A 17,008-nucleotide genomic window follows, 5' to 3' on the forward strand; every position below is an offset into this window, starting at 1 on the left:
TCTTCGCCAATCTCACAAAGGACTGTAAACCCGTAGCCACTCGTAGCAAGCTGGATAGGGTATTTATCAGAGCAGAGGTCCGAAGGCTTCTCAGTGAGGGGGTTATAGAGGCCAGCAATAGTCCCTGGAGAGCTCAGGTGGTGGTCGTTAAGACCGGGGAAAAATTCCGCATGGTTGTCGACTATAGTCAGACCATAAATAGATTTACGCTCCTCAACGCGTATCCCCTCCCCAGGATTGCAGACATGGTAAACCAGATCGCCCAGTACCGGCTCTTTTCCACGGTGGATCTAAAGTCTGCATACCACCAGCTCCCAATCCGCCCGGAGGACCGCCACTACACGGCATTCGAGGCCGATGGCCGCCTCTTCCATTTCCTTTGGGTCCCTTTCGGCGTCACTAGAATGGACCGAATGGTGGACCAGTACTGGCTGCGGGCCATGTTTCCGCACTTGGACAATGTCACCAGCAGGACCACGACGCCAACCTCCACCGTTTTCTCCAGACGGCGCAGAAACTGAATCTCACATATAACAAGGAGAAATACGTTTTCCGCACAACCAGACTAGCCATCCTCGGCTATGTCGTGGAAAACGGAGTCCTGGGCCCAGACCCGGACCGTATGCTTAGAACTTCCCCTCTCCCATTGCCCAAGGCCCTCAAACGGTGCTTGGGTTTCTTTTCCTACTACGCCCAGTGGGTCCCTCAATATGCAGACAAAGCCCGGCCACTCTTTAGGGCCACACGATTTCCCCTGTCAGCCGAGGCACGCCAGGTCTTCGACGGCATCAAGGAGGACATCGCCAAAGCGGTCATGCGGGCGGTGGATGAATCCACTCCATTTCAGGTAGAGAGCGACGCCTCAGAGGTAGCTCTTGCAGCCACTTTAAATCAGGAAGGGAGACCAGTCGCATTTTTCTCCCGTACCCTCTCCGCTTCAGAACTCCGACACTCCTCAGTCGAGAAAGAAGCACAAGCCATTGTGGAGGCTATCCGTTACTGGAGGCACTACCTCGCAGGAAGGAGGTTCACCCTCATCATCGACCAAAGATCGGTTGCCTTCATGTTCGACAACTCGCAAAGGGGCAAAATTAAAAACGACAAAATTCTGAGGTGGAGGATCGAACTCTCCACCTGGAATTACGACATTAAGTATCGACCCGGGAAGCTCAACGAGCCACCGGATGCCCTATCCCGCGGGACATGCGCCAGCGCGCAGATTGACCGATTGAAAGTCATTCACAATGACCTCTGCCACCCGGGGGTCACCCGGCTCGCCCACTACATCAGGGCCCGAAACCTACCTTTCTCCAACGAGGAGGTAAAAACGGTCACCAGGGACTGCCCGATCTGTGCGGAGAGTAAACCGCACTTCTATAGACCAGACAGGGCCCACCTGGTCAAGGCTTCTGGGCCCTTTGAAAGCCTCGCGATTGATTTCAAAGGGCCACTACCCTCAATTAACAAGAACGTTTACTTTTTAAACGTCGTAGACGAGTTCTCCCGTTTCCCATTCGCTATCCCGTGCCCCGACATGACCTCCCACACAGTCATTAGGGCCCTGCATAGCATCTTCACTCTGTTTGGTTTCCCCAGCTACGTCCACAGCGACCGGGGTTCGTCCTTCATGAGCGACGAGCTGCGTCAGTACCTGCTCAACAAGGGCATTGCCTCGAGCAGGACTACCAGCTACAACCCCAGGGGGAACGGGCAGGTTGAGAGGGAGAACGCAACGGTCTGGAAGACCGTCCTACTGACCCTCCGGTCTAGAAAGCTCCAAGTCTCCCAGTGGCAGGAAGTCCTCCCAGATGCACTTCACGCTATTAGGTTCCTTTTGTGCACAGCGACCAATCAGAACCCTCACGAGAGGCTCTTCATTTTTTCCAGGGGCACTACCACGGGGGTCTCACTTCCGGTATGGCTGAGGACACCCGGCCCCGTACTTCTGAGGAAACACGTCAGGGCACACACAACCGACCCCCTTGTTGAAAAGGTGCGCCTGCTCCACTCCAACCCCCAGTACGCATTCGTCGAGTTCCCTGACGGCCATCAGGGCACGGTATCCCTCCGGGATCTGGCACCCGCCGGATCCAGCGCCCCCTCTACCCCCACAGAAGGACCTCTCACCCTACACCCCATGCTGCCGCTCCCAAGCCCGCGAGCTCACTCCACCAGTTCCGCGCACCCGCGCCGGCCAGCCCCCGGTCGAACCAGGAGAGTATGAAGCTCGGATACAACCCTCCCTGGAGTCCGCCATCGTACCCCAGCACACAACACCCATCCAGCCACCGCAAGAGGCTGCAACCCCGGTGCTCCGCAGATCACAGCGGACAATTCGACCACCGGACAAACTGACATTGTAGACCACCACCCCCGCCGGACTTGATTTTTTTTGCAGGGGGTGAATGTGGTGAATGTAATATAATAATTCACACTATGTCTTTGTAAGCGCAATAGCGTTATCTGACCACTAGGGGAGTAGCTCTGGGAATGCTCAGGAGCTTGTACAGTGCTCCACCCTTGGCTCCGCCCATGACTCCTCCCCCTAGTGCTGCTGTCCAGAGTCAGCTTGCAGTTCACTGAGAGTTCATCAACGGGTAACAGGCTGACTCTGTAGTAAGTCGATTAAAGCCCAGATTCATATCGGAAACACGTTTCTGGTGAATTGATAGTTCCATCACACTGTACCTACGGAAGCACAGAGTCACTACTCTTGGCGGCTCACTCACCTTTGGTACAGGCCTCCACGACCGATGAGCCCGATCCAGCTCATATCGGGAGGGATCCTCCCCCAATAGTTTCGCCAACATCATTGCGAAATAGTCAGTTGGCCTCGGTCCTTCCATTTTCTTTACTGACCCCACGGTAACCTTTCCACGCCCGACGGACTTTCATCCGCTTTTTTCACGGCCGTATTTTTGCTGGTCTTCGACATTTCCTCCCCCTGTGCTATCTCCCGACTTCTGCTGCCTCCGCTGCCCTTAGGACGGGCGTTACCCCCCCGACAATGCCGTTCCCGAGCGGGAGCCCTCCAACTCGCGGCTAAAAGAAGGCTGAGTTTAATAAAGCAAAATCAGCGCTCTATAAAAGTGGGGTATAATTTAGAATGCTATTCCCGGCCAGACTCTGGGTGACATTCAAGGGCAAGGAACTGTACTTCAACACCCCGGTGGAGGCTGATGAGTTTGTTAAAACGAACAACTTGGGCGGAGAGCAATCGATCCAGCGATGAAAGCTGCAGTTGCAGAAAAAAAAAGAAATGGAGAGCGGGGGCAGACCGCAAATAGAGACAATAATATCACAAACTATGTGCATATGTTTTTTTATGCGGGATTATGCTGCTCAGTTTTCGGGCTTGTCTCTTCCCTCAATGTGATGAGGGGGAGCGAGAATAAGGAAAGCAGGCAAAGGGGTGAGAAAAGGTGTGGAAGGGGTTGGGTAAAACAGGGCCAGAACTAGACCAGAATGGGAGAGGAGCCACCGTACTAGCGAGGAGGGCTAACACGTGAGGGCAGAAAGAAAGGGGGGCCGCGGCGAACCTCTCAGGGGAGTGGGAGCGCCTGGCCAAGGGGGGGGGGGGGGAGACAGGACAGAAGGAGGGGGAGAGAACATGGGGCAGGGAAACAGAGGGACTGGGGAGGGGGGGGCGAGATGGGGACCGAAGGGGGGAGCGCAGGACAGAAAATGCACAGAGGGAAGGTTAAGGATGAGAAACGGAACAGGCGCAGGCCTCGGCACGCATGGAGCACGACGAGGAACCACGATGGCGCTGCAAGTAGCCACTCGGGAGGGCCCTTGGGCAAAGGGAGACACTGGTGAGTGCAGAGGCGCACCCTTGTGGCATATACATAGTTGGCGACCATGTTGGGTGCTCCCGGGACAAAGGGAAACCCCAGAGCGCAGGGACCCAACTTCATGGCGAGAGCAGTGAGCATGGCCATTTTGGGCGGCCCCTTAACAAAGGGAAACCCCAGAGTGCAGGGGCTCGTCCAACAGATAAGTATGGGTGACCCCACAGGACCGAGGGGAGTCAGAAATCCCCCACCAGGATTGTTACCTGGAACGTAAGGGGACTTAACGGCCCAGTAAAAAGATCCTAGTCTTCGGCCACTCAAGAAGCCTAAAGGCTGACCTAATTTACCTACAAGAGACGTACCTGACGGAGAAGGACCGACTGCTGGTAAGAAAGGGCTTGGTGGGACAGATGTACCATTCATGACGGGACGACGGCTAGGGGTGTAGCAATATTAATTAGCAAGAGGACGAGGTTTACAGAAACTAAGACAGTTACGGATCCAGGGAGACGGTACGTCATGGTCAGTGTTGTCCTGGAAGGGGCACCGGCGGTACTGGTAAATGTGTACGTTCCCAACTGGAATGACACAGAATTCATAAAGAAGACCATGGCGGAAATCCCCGACCTTAACACACACTGACTGATTATGGGGGGGGGGGGACTTTAACTGCATGCAGAACCCACTGACCGACCTATGGCGGTTCCTGCACCCAGGAGAAAAAGAATTCTCATACTTCTCACAAGTGCACAAGGTGTACACCCGTATAGACTCCATCGCAGTGGGGCAATCGGTACTTCCAGGGATCACGGGAGCGGAATACTCCGCGATTGTTCGCTCCGACCATGATCCACATTGCATGGACTTGAAGTTAGAGACGGGCCTTGCCCAGCTCCCCACGTGGAGGCTGGACACGGACCTCCTGGCCGACAAGGCTTTCTGATAAAAAACATCGCGGGCCATAGGCGATTACATTAGTAACAACCAAAACGGGAAGGTCTCACCCTCCGCATTTTGGGAGGCACTGAAGGCCGTGATTAGAGGAGAGATCATAGCCTACAAGGCAAGCAGAGACAGGGAAGAGAGGGCGGCCAGGCAGCAGCTAGTAGACTCCATTCTGGAAGTCAGCAAAAAGTGCTCCGATGCCCCGACCGTAGAGCTGCTGGTGGAGAAGTAAAATCTGCAAATGGACTTTAACCTGCTATCCACCAGAAAAGCAGTGTACAAACTCTGCCAGGCACGGGGGACCTTCTACGAACCTGGAGAAAAGGCTAGCCACCTGTTGGCTCATCAGATGAGAAAGCAGGCAGCCACGAGGGAAATAGTCCAAGTTAAGAATAGCAGAGGCAGACTGGTAACAGAACCAAAAGAGGCCTGTCACGCATTTGAGGCCTTCTACCGAGCTCTGTACACCTCCGAGCCCCCCTACGGGACGCGGGGATGAAATAGTTCCTTGACGGACTGGAACTGCCAGTTGTGGGGGAGGACAGACGGGGGTAGCTGGAAGCACCAATAGATCTGGAACAAATCATGGAGAGCATCAGCTCCATGCAGGCGGGGAAGGCACAGGGACCCGATGGGCTCTCGGTGGACTTGTATAAAATATTTGCGCCAGCCATGGCCCCACTTCTAAGGGACATGTTTGTGGACCCGTTGGCACGGGGCACTTTGCCTCCTACGCTAGCGTAGGCCACAAACTCACTGATACTCAAAAAGGATAAAGACCCGACAGAATATGGATCATATAGACCCATTTCGCTGTTGAATGTTGATGCGAAAATACTCACAAAGGTCCTGGCCAGAAGGCTGGAGGACTGCGTACCAGAGGTGATCGCAGAGGACCAAACGGGCTTTATCAAGGGTAGGCAACTAACTGCAAACATCAGATGGCTGCTGAATGCAATAATGACCCATCCCCGGGGAGAGAGCACCAGAGGTGATCGTCTCCCTGGACGCAGAAAAGACCTTTGACAGAGTCTAATTGAAGTACCGCCTCGAGGTACAGGAACGGTTTGGGCTAGGAGCGGGGTTCACTGCCTGGGGTGAGACTCCTGTACAACACTGCCAAAGCGAGCGTCCGAACTAACACCACAAGCTCTGAATACTTCCAGCTACAGAGAGGAACAAGACGGGGCTGCCCGATGTCCACACTCTTGTTCGTGCTAGCGATCAAACCCCTGGCGATAGCCCTGTAGGACCCAAAAAGCTGGAAGGGCATTCGGAGGGGAGACAGAGGGCACAGAATTTCACTCTATGCAGATGGCCAGCTCCTCTATTTCTCGAAGCCACAAGAAAGACTGAAGGCAATACTGCAGATCCTGAAAGAGTTTGGAACCTTCTCGGGCTACAAACTTAATCTGGGCAAAAGTGAGGCATTCCCAGTGAACCCAAAAGGGGCAGGGGTGCCCGTTTAAAACGGCCTAAAACAGATTCCACTTCCTGGGGATCCAGATAGCCAGAGACTGGACACAGATTGACAAGTGGATCCTGACGAGCCTGGTGGAGGAAGTAAAAAGGAACCTACAAAGGTGGGGCTCACTCCCACTCTCCCAGGGAGAGTGCAGGCGATCAAGACGAACGTACTGCCGAGGTTCCTCTTCCTGTTTAGATCCATACCGATCTTCATCCGCAAGGTCTTTTTCCAAAATGTAGACGGTCTAATCATGGCATTTGTGTAGGGGGTAGGAACCCGAGAATTCACAAATCGACACTGCAGAGAAGGAAAATTAAAGGTGGCTTGGCTTTACCGAACCTACAATACTACCACTGGGCAGCAACGGTAGAAAGAGTGAGGGGATGGGTACACAAACCCAACTCCGAGTGGGTACAGATGGAGGAGGCTTCCTGTAAAGGAACATCCCTCCGGGCCCTGGCTACAGCAGCACTCCCACCCCACTCAACAAGGTACACAACGAGCCCAGTGGTAGCGGCCACGATGAGAACGTGAACCCAGTTGTGACAGCACTTCGGGCTAACCAAGATATCCCCCATGGCCCCCATCTGTGGCAATCACAAATTCCCCCCCAGCCATGTTAAACACCACCTTCAAAAGGTGGAGACCAGACGGGGGCACACAGACGGTCAGGGACTTTTGTGTAGGGTACAGACTGACGAAACTAGACGAACTGACGAAGAAGTGGAAACTACCAAAAGGACAGGAAATGAGGCACCTTCACATAAAATACTTCCTACGCAAGGAAACAGTAGGGTACCCCGGGACCCCAGAAACCACACTATTAGAGGACCTGATAGGCGCAAACAGCAAGGAGAGGGGACTATGTGGGAAAATAAATTGACAGCTACTGGACAGAGCTTGGACACCACTGGACAGACGAAAATGGGAGGACGAGCTGGGGACGAGAGGTGGGGTGGGGACTCTGGAGCGAAGCACTGAGCAGAGCCAACCCCACCTCCTCCTGCGCAAGGCTCCGCCTAATGCAGCTCAAAGTGGTGCACAGAGCATACCTGACCAGAACCCGAATGAACAAGTTCTTCCCGGAGGTGGAGGACAAATGTGAGCGGTGTCAGAGGGGCCCAGCCAACCACACACACATGTTTTGGGCCTACCCAAAACTTGCTGGGTTCTGGACAGCCTTCTCAGGGGCAGTGTCCAAGGTTGTGGGGGTGAGAGTGAAGCCATGCCCCATTGTGGCAATCTTCGGGGTGGGTCATGCTCCTGTTGTCACTGGCGGGAGGGTACAGACTGTAAAGATGACGGTTCTCCCAAGAATTTTGTTTGTTTTTCAGTGTCTCCCTATCTTTATCCCAAAGGCCTTTTTAAAGTGGGTGAACAGGGTGATTTCTGGGTTTGTGTGGGCAGGTAAAGCCCCGCGAGTAAGGAAAGTGTTGCTAGAGCAGAGGCGAGGGGAGGGAGGGCTGGCACTGCCGAACTTCAGGAACTATTACTAGGCAGAAAATATAGCCATGATTAGGAAGTGGATAGATGGGGAGGGGTCGGTGTGGGAGCGGGTGGAGGCGGCATCATGTAAGGGCACAAGTTTGGAGGCACTGGTAACAGCACCTCTGCCGTTCTTGCCAGCTCGGTACTCTACACGCCCAGTGGTAGTGCGACCCTGAGAGTCTGGAGGCAATGGCGGAAACATATGGGAGGAGAGGGAGCGTTTGTGTGGGCTCCAATTTGTGCCGGGGCTGATGGATGGGGGCTTTCGGAGGTGGCAGACAGCGTGTATTGAGAGGCTGTTGGGTCTGTTTATTGATGGGAGCTTTCCCAGTCTGGAGGAACTGGAAGTGAATTTATTGAATTGCCGGGAGGGAATGGGTTCCGATATCTCCAGGTAAGGGACTTTGTGCGAAGGCAGATTTTTACCTTTCCGCCACAGGGGATACAGGACAAGGTAGTTTCTTGAACGGGGGTGGGGGAGGGGAAGGGGAAGGTATCGGAAATTTACAAAGAATCTACGGAGTGGGAGGAAATACAGTTTGGGGAGACAAAAATATGTCTATTTTGTCCTTAAATACATTCAATGATGGTGCATCCGCAGCCCCTTGGGTAAAGAATTCCAAAGATTCACAGCCCTTTGAGTGAAGAAATTTATCCTCATCACAGTTCTAAATAATTTCCTGAAACTGTGCCCCTTGTTCTAGATTCTCCAGGCAGGGGAAATCAGTATCTACCCTGTCAAAATGTTTTTGTTCGAAAAACAACATGTCAGACAATGTAACACTTCTTTATTGCCATACTGAAGTGTTGCCCACGACCTACTGATTTACAGTTCTAATCACTTGTTTAACTGACCACCAGCATGAAGAGTAAGAAAGGAGCTGTTCAATGACAGTTAGGGTTCTTGAAGGAAGGATCTTTGAGGGGATGAATGTGCTTTATGATATTTGACTTCTTGTTATGTTCTACTTTATGCCTTATAGTTTACAAAGCGATAGCTCGACAAGAAATTAAGTATTTATTTCTCTGTTTGAAGATTGAACCAAATATACAACCACTTGTTAAAGGAGAATGAAGGATTGCAGTTGGACCATAAAAATGTAAAAAGTTTACTGAATGGTGCCAAGCTAGAACATACACGATTGGAAGCTGAGTTTGCAAACCTGAAGGAACGGTATCAACAGTTGGATATAACTTCCACTAAACTAAACAATCAATGTGAGGTGGGTGCAAATTCTTTTAAGCATTCATACTCAGTTGGCAGAGATAAGAATTAAAAAAACAGCTTTGGTGTTATACAGCTTCCCTCACCTGTGCAAAATTATGGTTTAAACCCACATACCAAAAATTATCTGTTAAATTATATGTTTCTGTCATTGAACACTTCACCTACAACCAAATACAAATAAAACAGAAGGGGTGCAATTGTTAGAACATGAAAAATGTTAACAAGAAATTAAGATTGTGATTTGTAAGTCATTTAGTGAGGTTCGCTCCAATCATGGAGTTGTAACAGCATGGTCTTTCAACTCTACTAATGAAAACAGGTGAGGATACACTTGCGATCAAAATGGGGAAGAGTTTCAGGAGTGCACCAGAAACCATTTTCTTAATACATTGCACTTCCAACAAAGAAAGATCAAAGATAACTAGGATATGTTTTCGCAGGTTAAAATGTTTTTCTTAACCTCTGAAGAGTCATGAGAGTGATTATAGCACAGAAGGAGGCTATTCAGTCCTTTTAGTCCATGCTCTCTCTACGCAACCTAGTCAGTCATATTTGTCCATTGCATTCCTTTAGCACTGCAGCTTTATTTCCTTTGGATCCCCATCCAATTTCCTTTTTAAATTATTCATCATTTCCTCTTCCAGAACCTTGTAAGCAGTGAAATCCAAGTTCATTGTCATTCACTGTCAAAAATGTTCTTCTTCCTCAGCTGATAGTCTAAAGACTATGGGGCACAGGTTCAAGATATTTGGCAAAAGATCAAGTGCGACTGTGAGGAGGTTTTTTTATACAATGAGTGGTAATGATCTGGAACTCATTATCCACAAGGGTGGCAGAAGGGGGAAACATTCAATGATTTCAAAAGGAAATTGGATGAGCATTTAAAGAAAATAAATGTGTCGGGCTACAGGGATCGAGCAGAGGAGTAGGACTGATTGAATTACTGTACATGGGAGCCAGCACTGACTGTGTGCCAAATGGCCTCTATCTGTGTCCTAAATAACTCTATGACATCCCACACTGCATCTCTTGCCCAAAATCTTGTCCTCTGGTCCGTGTATCATCAACAAATTAGAACTGCTTTTCTTTGTCTACTTTTTCTAAACCTGTCATAATCTTTTTAAAAATATTTTATTAAGCCATGTATAATTTTAACAACAGTTTTCAAAAGGAACAAACAACAGGACAAATAACACTCACCCAACCAACAACAAAACCCAGCCAATGTGGCTCACATTTCCCCAGTCCCCCTTCCCCACTAAGTGTTTTCCAACTCAACCATCCTGCCCCCGTGCCTCCCTCTTTCACTTCACACACAACCCCTGGTTTATATCTGCTGACAGCACCTCGACCCTGTTCCAGCAGCACCTTCTTTATCCATGGGGCTTAACCCGCCCACACAAACCCTGAGATCACCACATTCACCCTCTTGAAGAAAGCCTTGGGAATAAAAATAAGCAGGCACTGAAATATGAACAGAAACCTCGGGAGAACCGTCATCTTTATCGTCTGCACCCTCCCCGCCAGTGACAGCGGGAGCACATCCCACCTTCTAAAGTCCTCCTTCATCTGCTCCACTAACTAAGCCAAACTCAGCTTGTGTAGCTGCTCCCACTACCATGCCACCTGGATACCCAAATACCTAAAGCTCCCTCTCACCACTTTGAAAGACATCCCCCTCCAGTCTCCTCTCTTTCCCCCTCACCTCAATCGCAAAGCCCTCACTTTTGCCCATATTCAACTTGTACCCCGAAAACCAGACAAATTCCCCTAAGATCCCTAAATCTCTTCAATCCCCCCTACCCCTCAGTGGGGCAGAAATATACACAAAAGTAAGTTGTCCGCATATAGCGAGACCCTGTGCTCCACTCCACCATCTCTCTCCCCCCCCCCCCCCCCCCCCCCCCCCCCCCCACCTTCCCCATGCAATCCTCTACCAGTCCTTTGACGCTTTCAGCGCCATCGCCTGTGGCTCAAAAGCCACGGCAAACAACGGTGGGGAGAGTGGACATCCCTGCCTCGTCCCCCGGTGCAGTCTAAAAATAATCTGAGCTCACTCGGTTCGTCCGCATACTCGCCACCGGTGCTTGGTAGAGCAACAGGCCCCAGTCCACAAAATCCTGCCCAAACCGCCCCAGGACCTCCCACAAATTCTCCACCCCATCAAAGGCCTTCTCCGCATCCACGGTGACCACCACAGAGGTCATCATGATCACATATAGCAGCCTTCTAATGTTCGCTGTTAAATGCCTGCCTGTCACAAACTCCGTTTGGTCCTCTCCTATCACCCCTGGCACACAATCCTGTATTCTCGAGGCCAACATCTTGGCCAGCAGCTTGACGTCTACATTTAGAAGGGAGATCAGCCCTTCCATCACTTCAAACAGCCCAATTGGCATGCCTCGGCCCTCCACCAGCTCTTCCTCCACCCTCGGAAACTCCAGTTCCTCCAAAAACCACCTCATCCCCTTCACCCCTGCTGGGGGCTTCGACTCGTACAACCTTTTGTAAAAGTCTCTAAATACCCTGTTCACCCCCACCGGGTCCAAAATTGTATTTCCCTCTCTGTCTTTCACTTTCCCAATCTCTTTCGCCGCCTCCCGTTTCCTTAACTGGTGTGCTAGCATCCTGCTAGCCTTCTCCCCATATTCATACACCGCCCCTCTCGCCTTTCTCAACTGCCCCACCACCTTCCCTGTAGATAGAAAACCAAACTCCATCTGCAGCTTCTGCCCCTCCTTCAACAACCCCACCTCCGGGGCCTCCAAGTACCTCTTGTCCACCAATCTCCCTCACTAATTTATCCATCTCCGCCTTCTCCCTGTGTGCCCTTCGAGATAATTCCCCTCTCATCACTGCTTCAGCGCCCCCCAGACCGTAGCTGTTGAGACCTCCCCTGTATCGTTTATCTCCATATACCTCTGAATGGCCTCCCTCACCCCCGCACACACCTCCTCCTCCACTAATAGTCCTTCATCTAACTTCCAGTGCAGGCTGGCCCCCCTCCTTACTCACCCGTACGTCCACCCAGTGTGGAGCATGATCCAATACTACTATCACCACGTACTTAACGTCCACCACCCCTGCCAACTAAGTCCTATCCATAACGAAAAAGTGAATTCAGGAGTACCCTTTGTGCACATGGGAAAAAAATTAGTACTCTTTCGCTCTCGGCCGCCAAAACCTCCATGAATGTACCCCCTCCCCATCTGTCCCATAAACCCCTTTAGCTCATTCACAACCGCCGACACCCTCCCTGTCCTCGAACTCGACTGATCCAGCCTTGGATCCATTACCGTATTAAAGTTTCCACCCACCCATAATCAGCCAATGTGAGTCCAGATCAGGAATCTTCCCCAACACCCGCCTCATGAACTCTACAACATCCCAGTTCGGTGCATATATGTTCACCACTGGCACCTCCAGTTTCCCGCTCACCATAAAATATTTGCCCCCCCCCCCCCCCCCCCCCCCCGAGTCCACCACTATACTTCCCATTTCGAATGCCACCCTCTTATTAATTAAAATCGCCACCCCCCCTTGTTTTGGAATCTAGCCCCGAATGGAACAACTGCCCTACCCACTCCTTCCTCAGCCTAGTCTGATCCACCACCCTTGGGTGTCTCCTATATCATTGCCACATCCACCTTTAAGCTTTTCAGATGTGCGAACACATGGGCCCTCTTGACGAGCCCATTCAACCTCTCACATTCCATGTGATCAGCCTGGTCGGGGGCCCACCCTGCCAATCAATCTTGGGCCAGCCTCCAGCCCACATCCCGCACTCCTTCAGACCCGTCCTCGGGTGCCCACCGTCATTGACACTCACCATGCCACCCCTCAACAGTCCCTCCCCTATCAGCAGACGTCTACCAGCTAGCCTGGTAGACCCCGCCCATGGCACCTAACATCCTCACTCAACCATCCTCCCAGTACAAACTTTACAATCCCCACCCAACACAAAGGAAAGAGGAACCCACCATCCCCCATCAAAAAACAACACACCCAAAACAGAGCAACGGCCCCAAGTACAGTGCAAAAGTAGTTCATACAAACCAGAAGAAACCAAGATACAAGATAGGAACATCCCCTCCAGAGTTCAATGTCCTCATTCTCCTGCCAGTCCATTGTCTCGAATAAATTCCATTGCCTCCTCTAGCGACCCAAAGAAGAGTTCCCGGCCTTTATATGTTACCCACTTACGCGCTGGCTATAACATACCGAACTTCACCCCTTTCTTAAAGAGGGCCGTCTTCACCTTATTGAAGCTCGCCCTTCTTTTGGCCAGCTCTGCGCCCAGGTCCTGATAGATACGCAGCTCGCTGCCTTCTCACATGCAGCGCTTGGTCTGTCTGGCCCATCTCAAAATCCGTTCCTTATCCAGGAATCAGTGCAGTCGCACCACCTTCGCTCTCGGTAGCTCATTTCCTTGCGGCATCCTCATAAGCGCCCTGTGCGCCCGGTCCATCTCCAAGGACCGAGCAAACGCTCCTTCACCCAGCAGCTTCTCGAACATCTGTCCTACATATGCACCGGTGTCCTTCGTCACTGCCCTCCAGTAGGCCCACGATCCTCAGATTCTGCCTGTGAGATCTATTCTCCAAGTCTTCCACCTTGTCCTGCAGTCTCCTCTGTTGATCTCTCATCAACTACGATAGTGACATTTAAGGGCATCTTGACAAATACATGAATGGGATGGGAATAGAGGGATACGGACGCAGGAAGTGTAGAAGATTTTAGTTTAGACGGGCAGCATGGTCGGCACGGGCTTAGAGGACCGAACGGCCTGTTCCTGTGCTGTACTTTTCTTTGTTCTAACTCCATCTCCGCAGTTATCGAGGCAAGCTGCTCCTCATGCTCCACCACCACCTCCTCCACCTTCTGGATCGCCTGGCCCTGGGCCTCAAACCTCATTTCCATGCGGTCAATCCTCGCCTTTATCGGATCCATCACCCTGGCAAGGTCCTCCAAGTTCTCCTTCCTCTGCTGGGTAAACGTCTCATGGAGGAAGCTCACTATCTGATCTGTCAACCACTATGCCGGCAAGCTCAGACCTTGACCCTTCGCCATATTCCCCTGTGTCGCAGGCTCCACACCATAAAACCATACACTGGTGGGGTACTCGCTTCTTCCACTCCTCCTGCACCTTTTACAAACGCTCAGCTCTGCCATTTGCCAGGGAAAAGGTCCAAAAAGCCCACCACCAGCAGGAGCCACCAAATATACGACTACTCACACCATGGTCGCCTTCGGAAGTCACCTGTCATCATCTTATACACCTCTATAAAACCTCTTCCCAATTACCTTTGCTCCAAGGAGAGCAACCCCAGCTACAGTGTTAAATTTCCTCTTCATATGCAATAGGACCCTCATATCCTTTCATGGCCATGGCTAGAATGTTCCGTTCTGGAGCCCAAGTCCGGTGGTGGAAGAGGGAAGTGATTTTTTTTCTGAGGGGTGGGATGATTGACCACATGCAATTTTGCACTGTTCAGCTCATTGCATAATTACATATGCATCCACAACGAGCTTGCCTGGAAATACAGGGGACAGAAATGTTGGAGGAACTTGAAGCAACAATCACTCGAGAAAAGAAGTACTAGGAAAACTCAAGGCTGACAAGGCCCCTGGACCAGAAAACCTATATCCTGGGTCTTAAAAGAAGTGACTGCAGACACAGAGGAAGCATTGATTATAATCTTCCAAAATTCCCTGGATTTTGGAAAGGTCCCAGCAGAATGGAAAACTTCAAAAGGTAGGAAGCAGAAATCAGGGAACTATAGGCAAAGGAAAATGCTCGGATCAATTATTAAATAGGTAGAAGCAGGACATTTAGAAAATCATAATACAATCTGGAAGAGTCAGCATGGTTTTGTGAAAGGAAAATTATGTTTGACAAATCACATGGAGAAGGAGGAAACCCGCTCCTGGTGGCCGTCAAGGTCACCGCAGCCCTGAACTTTTACTCCCTGGGATCATTCCAGGGCTTGAGCGGGGACCTGTGTGGTATGTCGCAGGCCACAGGGAATCCAATAGGTCATGAATGCTCTGTACTCCCATGCGGAAAACTACATTATCTTTGATATGGGCCTAGTCCAACAAGATGCCCGGGCAGCAGGTTTCTCCACCATCGTCGGAATGCCTCAGGTCCAGGCGGTAATAGATAACACGCATGTCTCCCTGCGCTCACCAACCCATCTGGGGGTGCCCTATGTTAACAGAAAGGGGTTACACTCCCTGAACATACAGCTCATGTGTGACCACCAGATGAAGATAATGCACGTGTGTGCAAGCTTCCGGGGAGTGTCCATAATGGCTATATCCTGGAGCAGTCGGTCATCCTCGGCCTCCTCGAGGAGCACCCCAGGATTGGTGGCTGGCTCTCGGAGGAATAAGAGGTACCTGCTGAGGACCTGGCTATGACGCCAAGATGGAGGACAGTGACAGAAGCGGAAACTCGGTGCAACAAGATCCATACAGCCACCCGGGCTGTGATTGAATGGTGCATCGGACTCCTCTAGATGTGGTTCCGATGCCTCGACTGCTACGGAGGTGGATCCAGTATACTGCCCGGAGGGTTGCGCGCTTTGTGGTGGTCTGCTGAACCCTCCACAACCTGGCACATTGCAGGGCGAAGTGCTGGAGGTTAGTGATGAGGAACATGTGGCCACCTCCGAGGACGATGAAGTGGCGCCGGACCAACAGGGACTCGAGGACGAGGCCAGGGAGGAACCTAAAGACCAGCCAGAGGCTGCAGGACTGGCGTCAGCGGCGAGGGCAAGGGAGGCCCTCATCCTTGCTCGATTAACTTGGAATGTGGCCTGATCCACCATCCCCCACTCCCATTTCCCACCCTCCCAGGGTATATCTGTCACATCACGCCAGGGTGTCGGCACTGTCAGCGGGTCACAGTCGTGGGCAAGGGGTGATGATAACCTGCAGAGAGCTGAGCGCCGGTGCTCCTCAACCTATGCCACAGGGTGACCCCTGCCTGTCCGCTGAGTGCTCGCTCACACCCACCACCTGCATGTGATGTACCTGGGGAGGGGAGGATGTCTGGAGAGATGGTCAAAGGGTTCGGAAGTCGGCCCACATTGCGAAAGCGACAGAGACATCATACTGGTTGTGCACAAGGGTGTTTAATGTGTAATACAATTCCCCACTCTCCCAACGGTGCCCTCAGCGATCCTCGATGTGCTTTGCCTTCCTAGCTCTACCGCTACATCAAGATGTGTCCCCAGAATGCAAATCTGAGGTGGAGGCATACCTCATCCCATGCCTTCGATATCCTTGGCGGGCATCCTCTCAGGGCTCTGGGATCGGAGGGCCCCGGCTCACTTCTCGACGGCACATGGACACCTTCACAAATGGTGCCAACGTCATGCACCAGGCTCTCCACTGCAGTCTCCACCCTATCAGTGTTGGCCTCGGTGCCACGCATTGCCAGCGTCATTTCCAGTGCCCGCCCGTCGCTGACATCTCCCTTTGAATGCCCCTGCTGCTCCCTAACGTCTCCCATCAGCTCTGGGTATACCTCATCCACAGGCTCAGCATCAGGGAGGGGGGGATTGGGGTTGCATGGAGAGTTGGGTGGATGGTCCCATGGTGGCAGTAAGGTCTTAGGCGGGAGGTGTGGTGGGGATTGGTGTCTACCCGCTCTTGTTGCCCGATGTAGGTCATTGACCTTTTTCCTGCACTGGAGGCCAGTCCTCCTGGTCACTATCCAGAAGTTCACTGCCGCTCCAACCTCATCCCAGGCGGCACTGGCTGCCCTATGGCTGACCCTTCTGGATCCTTGGGGGAACAGGACATCCCTCCTGGCCTCCACAGCGTCTAGCAGCCTCCACAGGTTAGCATCACTGAATCTTGGGGCAGGTCTCCTCGGTGTCATTGTTGCGAGCTGGCAGGGGTTGTCTGAGAAAGTGCAGCTGAAGTGCTGCTCGACATTGTTAGCGGGGGTCTGACGGTCAGCTGGCGAGCCTTCCTTTGCAGCAAGAAGCCCATGAGGCTTTGTTAAGTGGACCAGTTAATGTTGAATAGCATTGCTGGCCTCGTTGAATCGAACTCCAGGAAGCTCGCAGTAAT

At 51.9% G+C, this 17,008-nt stretch overlaps 1 protein-coding gene across 29 annotated transcripts in view; it reads left to right on the forward strand.

Annotated features, from left to right (window-relative positions):
* The window catches only part of LOC119972565 (girdin-like), a 649,171-nt gene that overhangs the window by 505,041 nt on the left and 127,122 nt on the right, over nt 1–17,008 (forward strand). For all 29 annotated transcript variants that reach the window (XM_038809673.1, XM_038809681.1, XM_038809689.1 and 26 more), the window contains exon 22: nt 8,732–8,918. In XM_038809673.1, coding sequence (XP_038665601.1) covers nt 8,732–8,918 — 187 coding nt within the window. The remainder of the gene's footprint in view (nt 1–8,731; nt 8,919–17,008) is intronic.

The sequence above is a fragment of the Scyliorhinus canicula genome, chromosome 1 (genome assembly GCF_902713615.1).
Source record: "Scyliorhinus canicula chromosome 1, sScyCan1.1, whole genome shotgun sequence".
Classification (NCBI taxonomy): domain Eukaryota; kingdom Metazoa; phylum Chordata; class Chondrichthyes; order Carcharhiniformes; family Scyliorhinidae; genus Scyliorhinus; species Scyliorhinus canicula.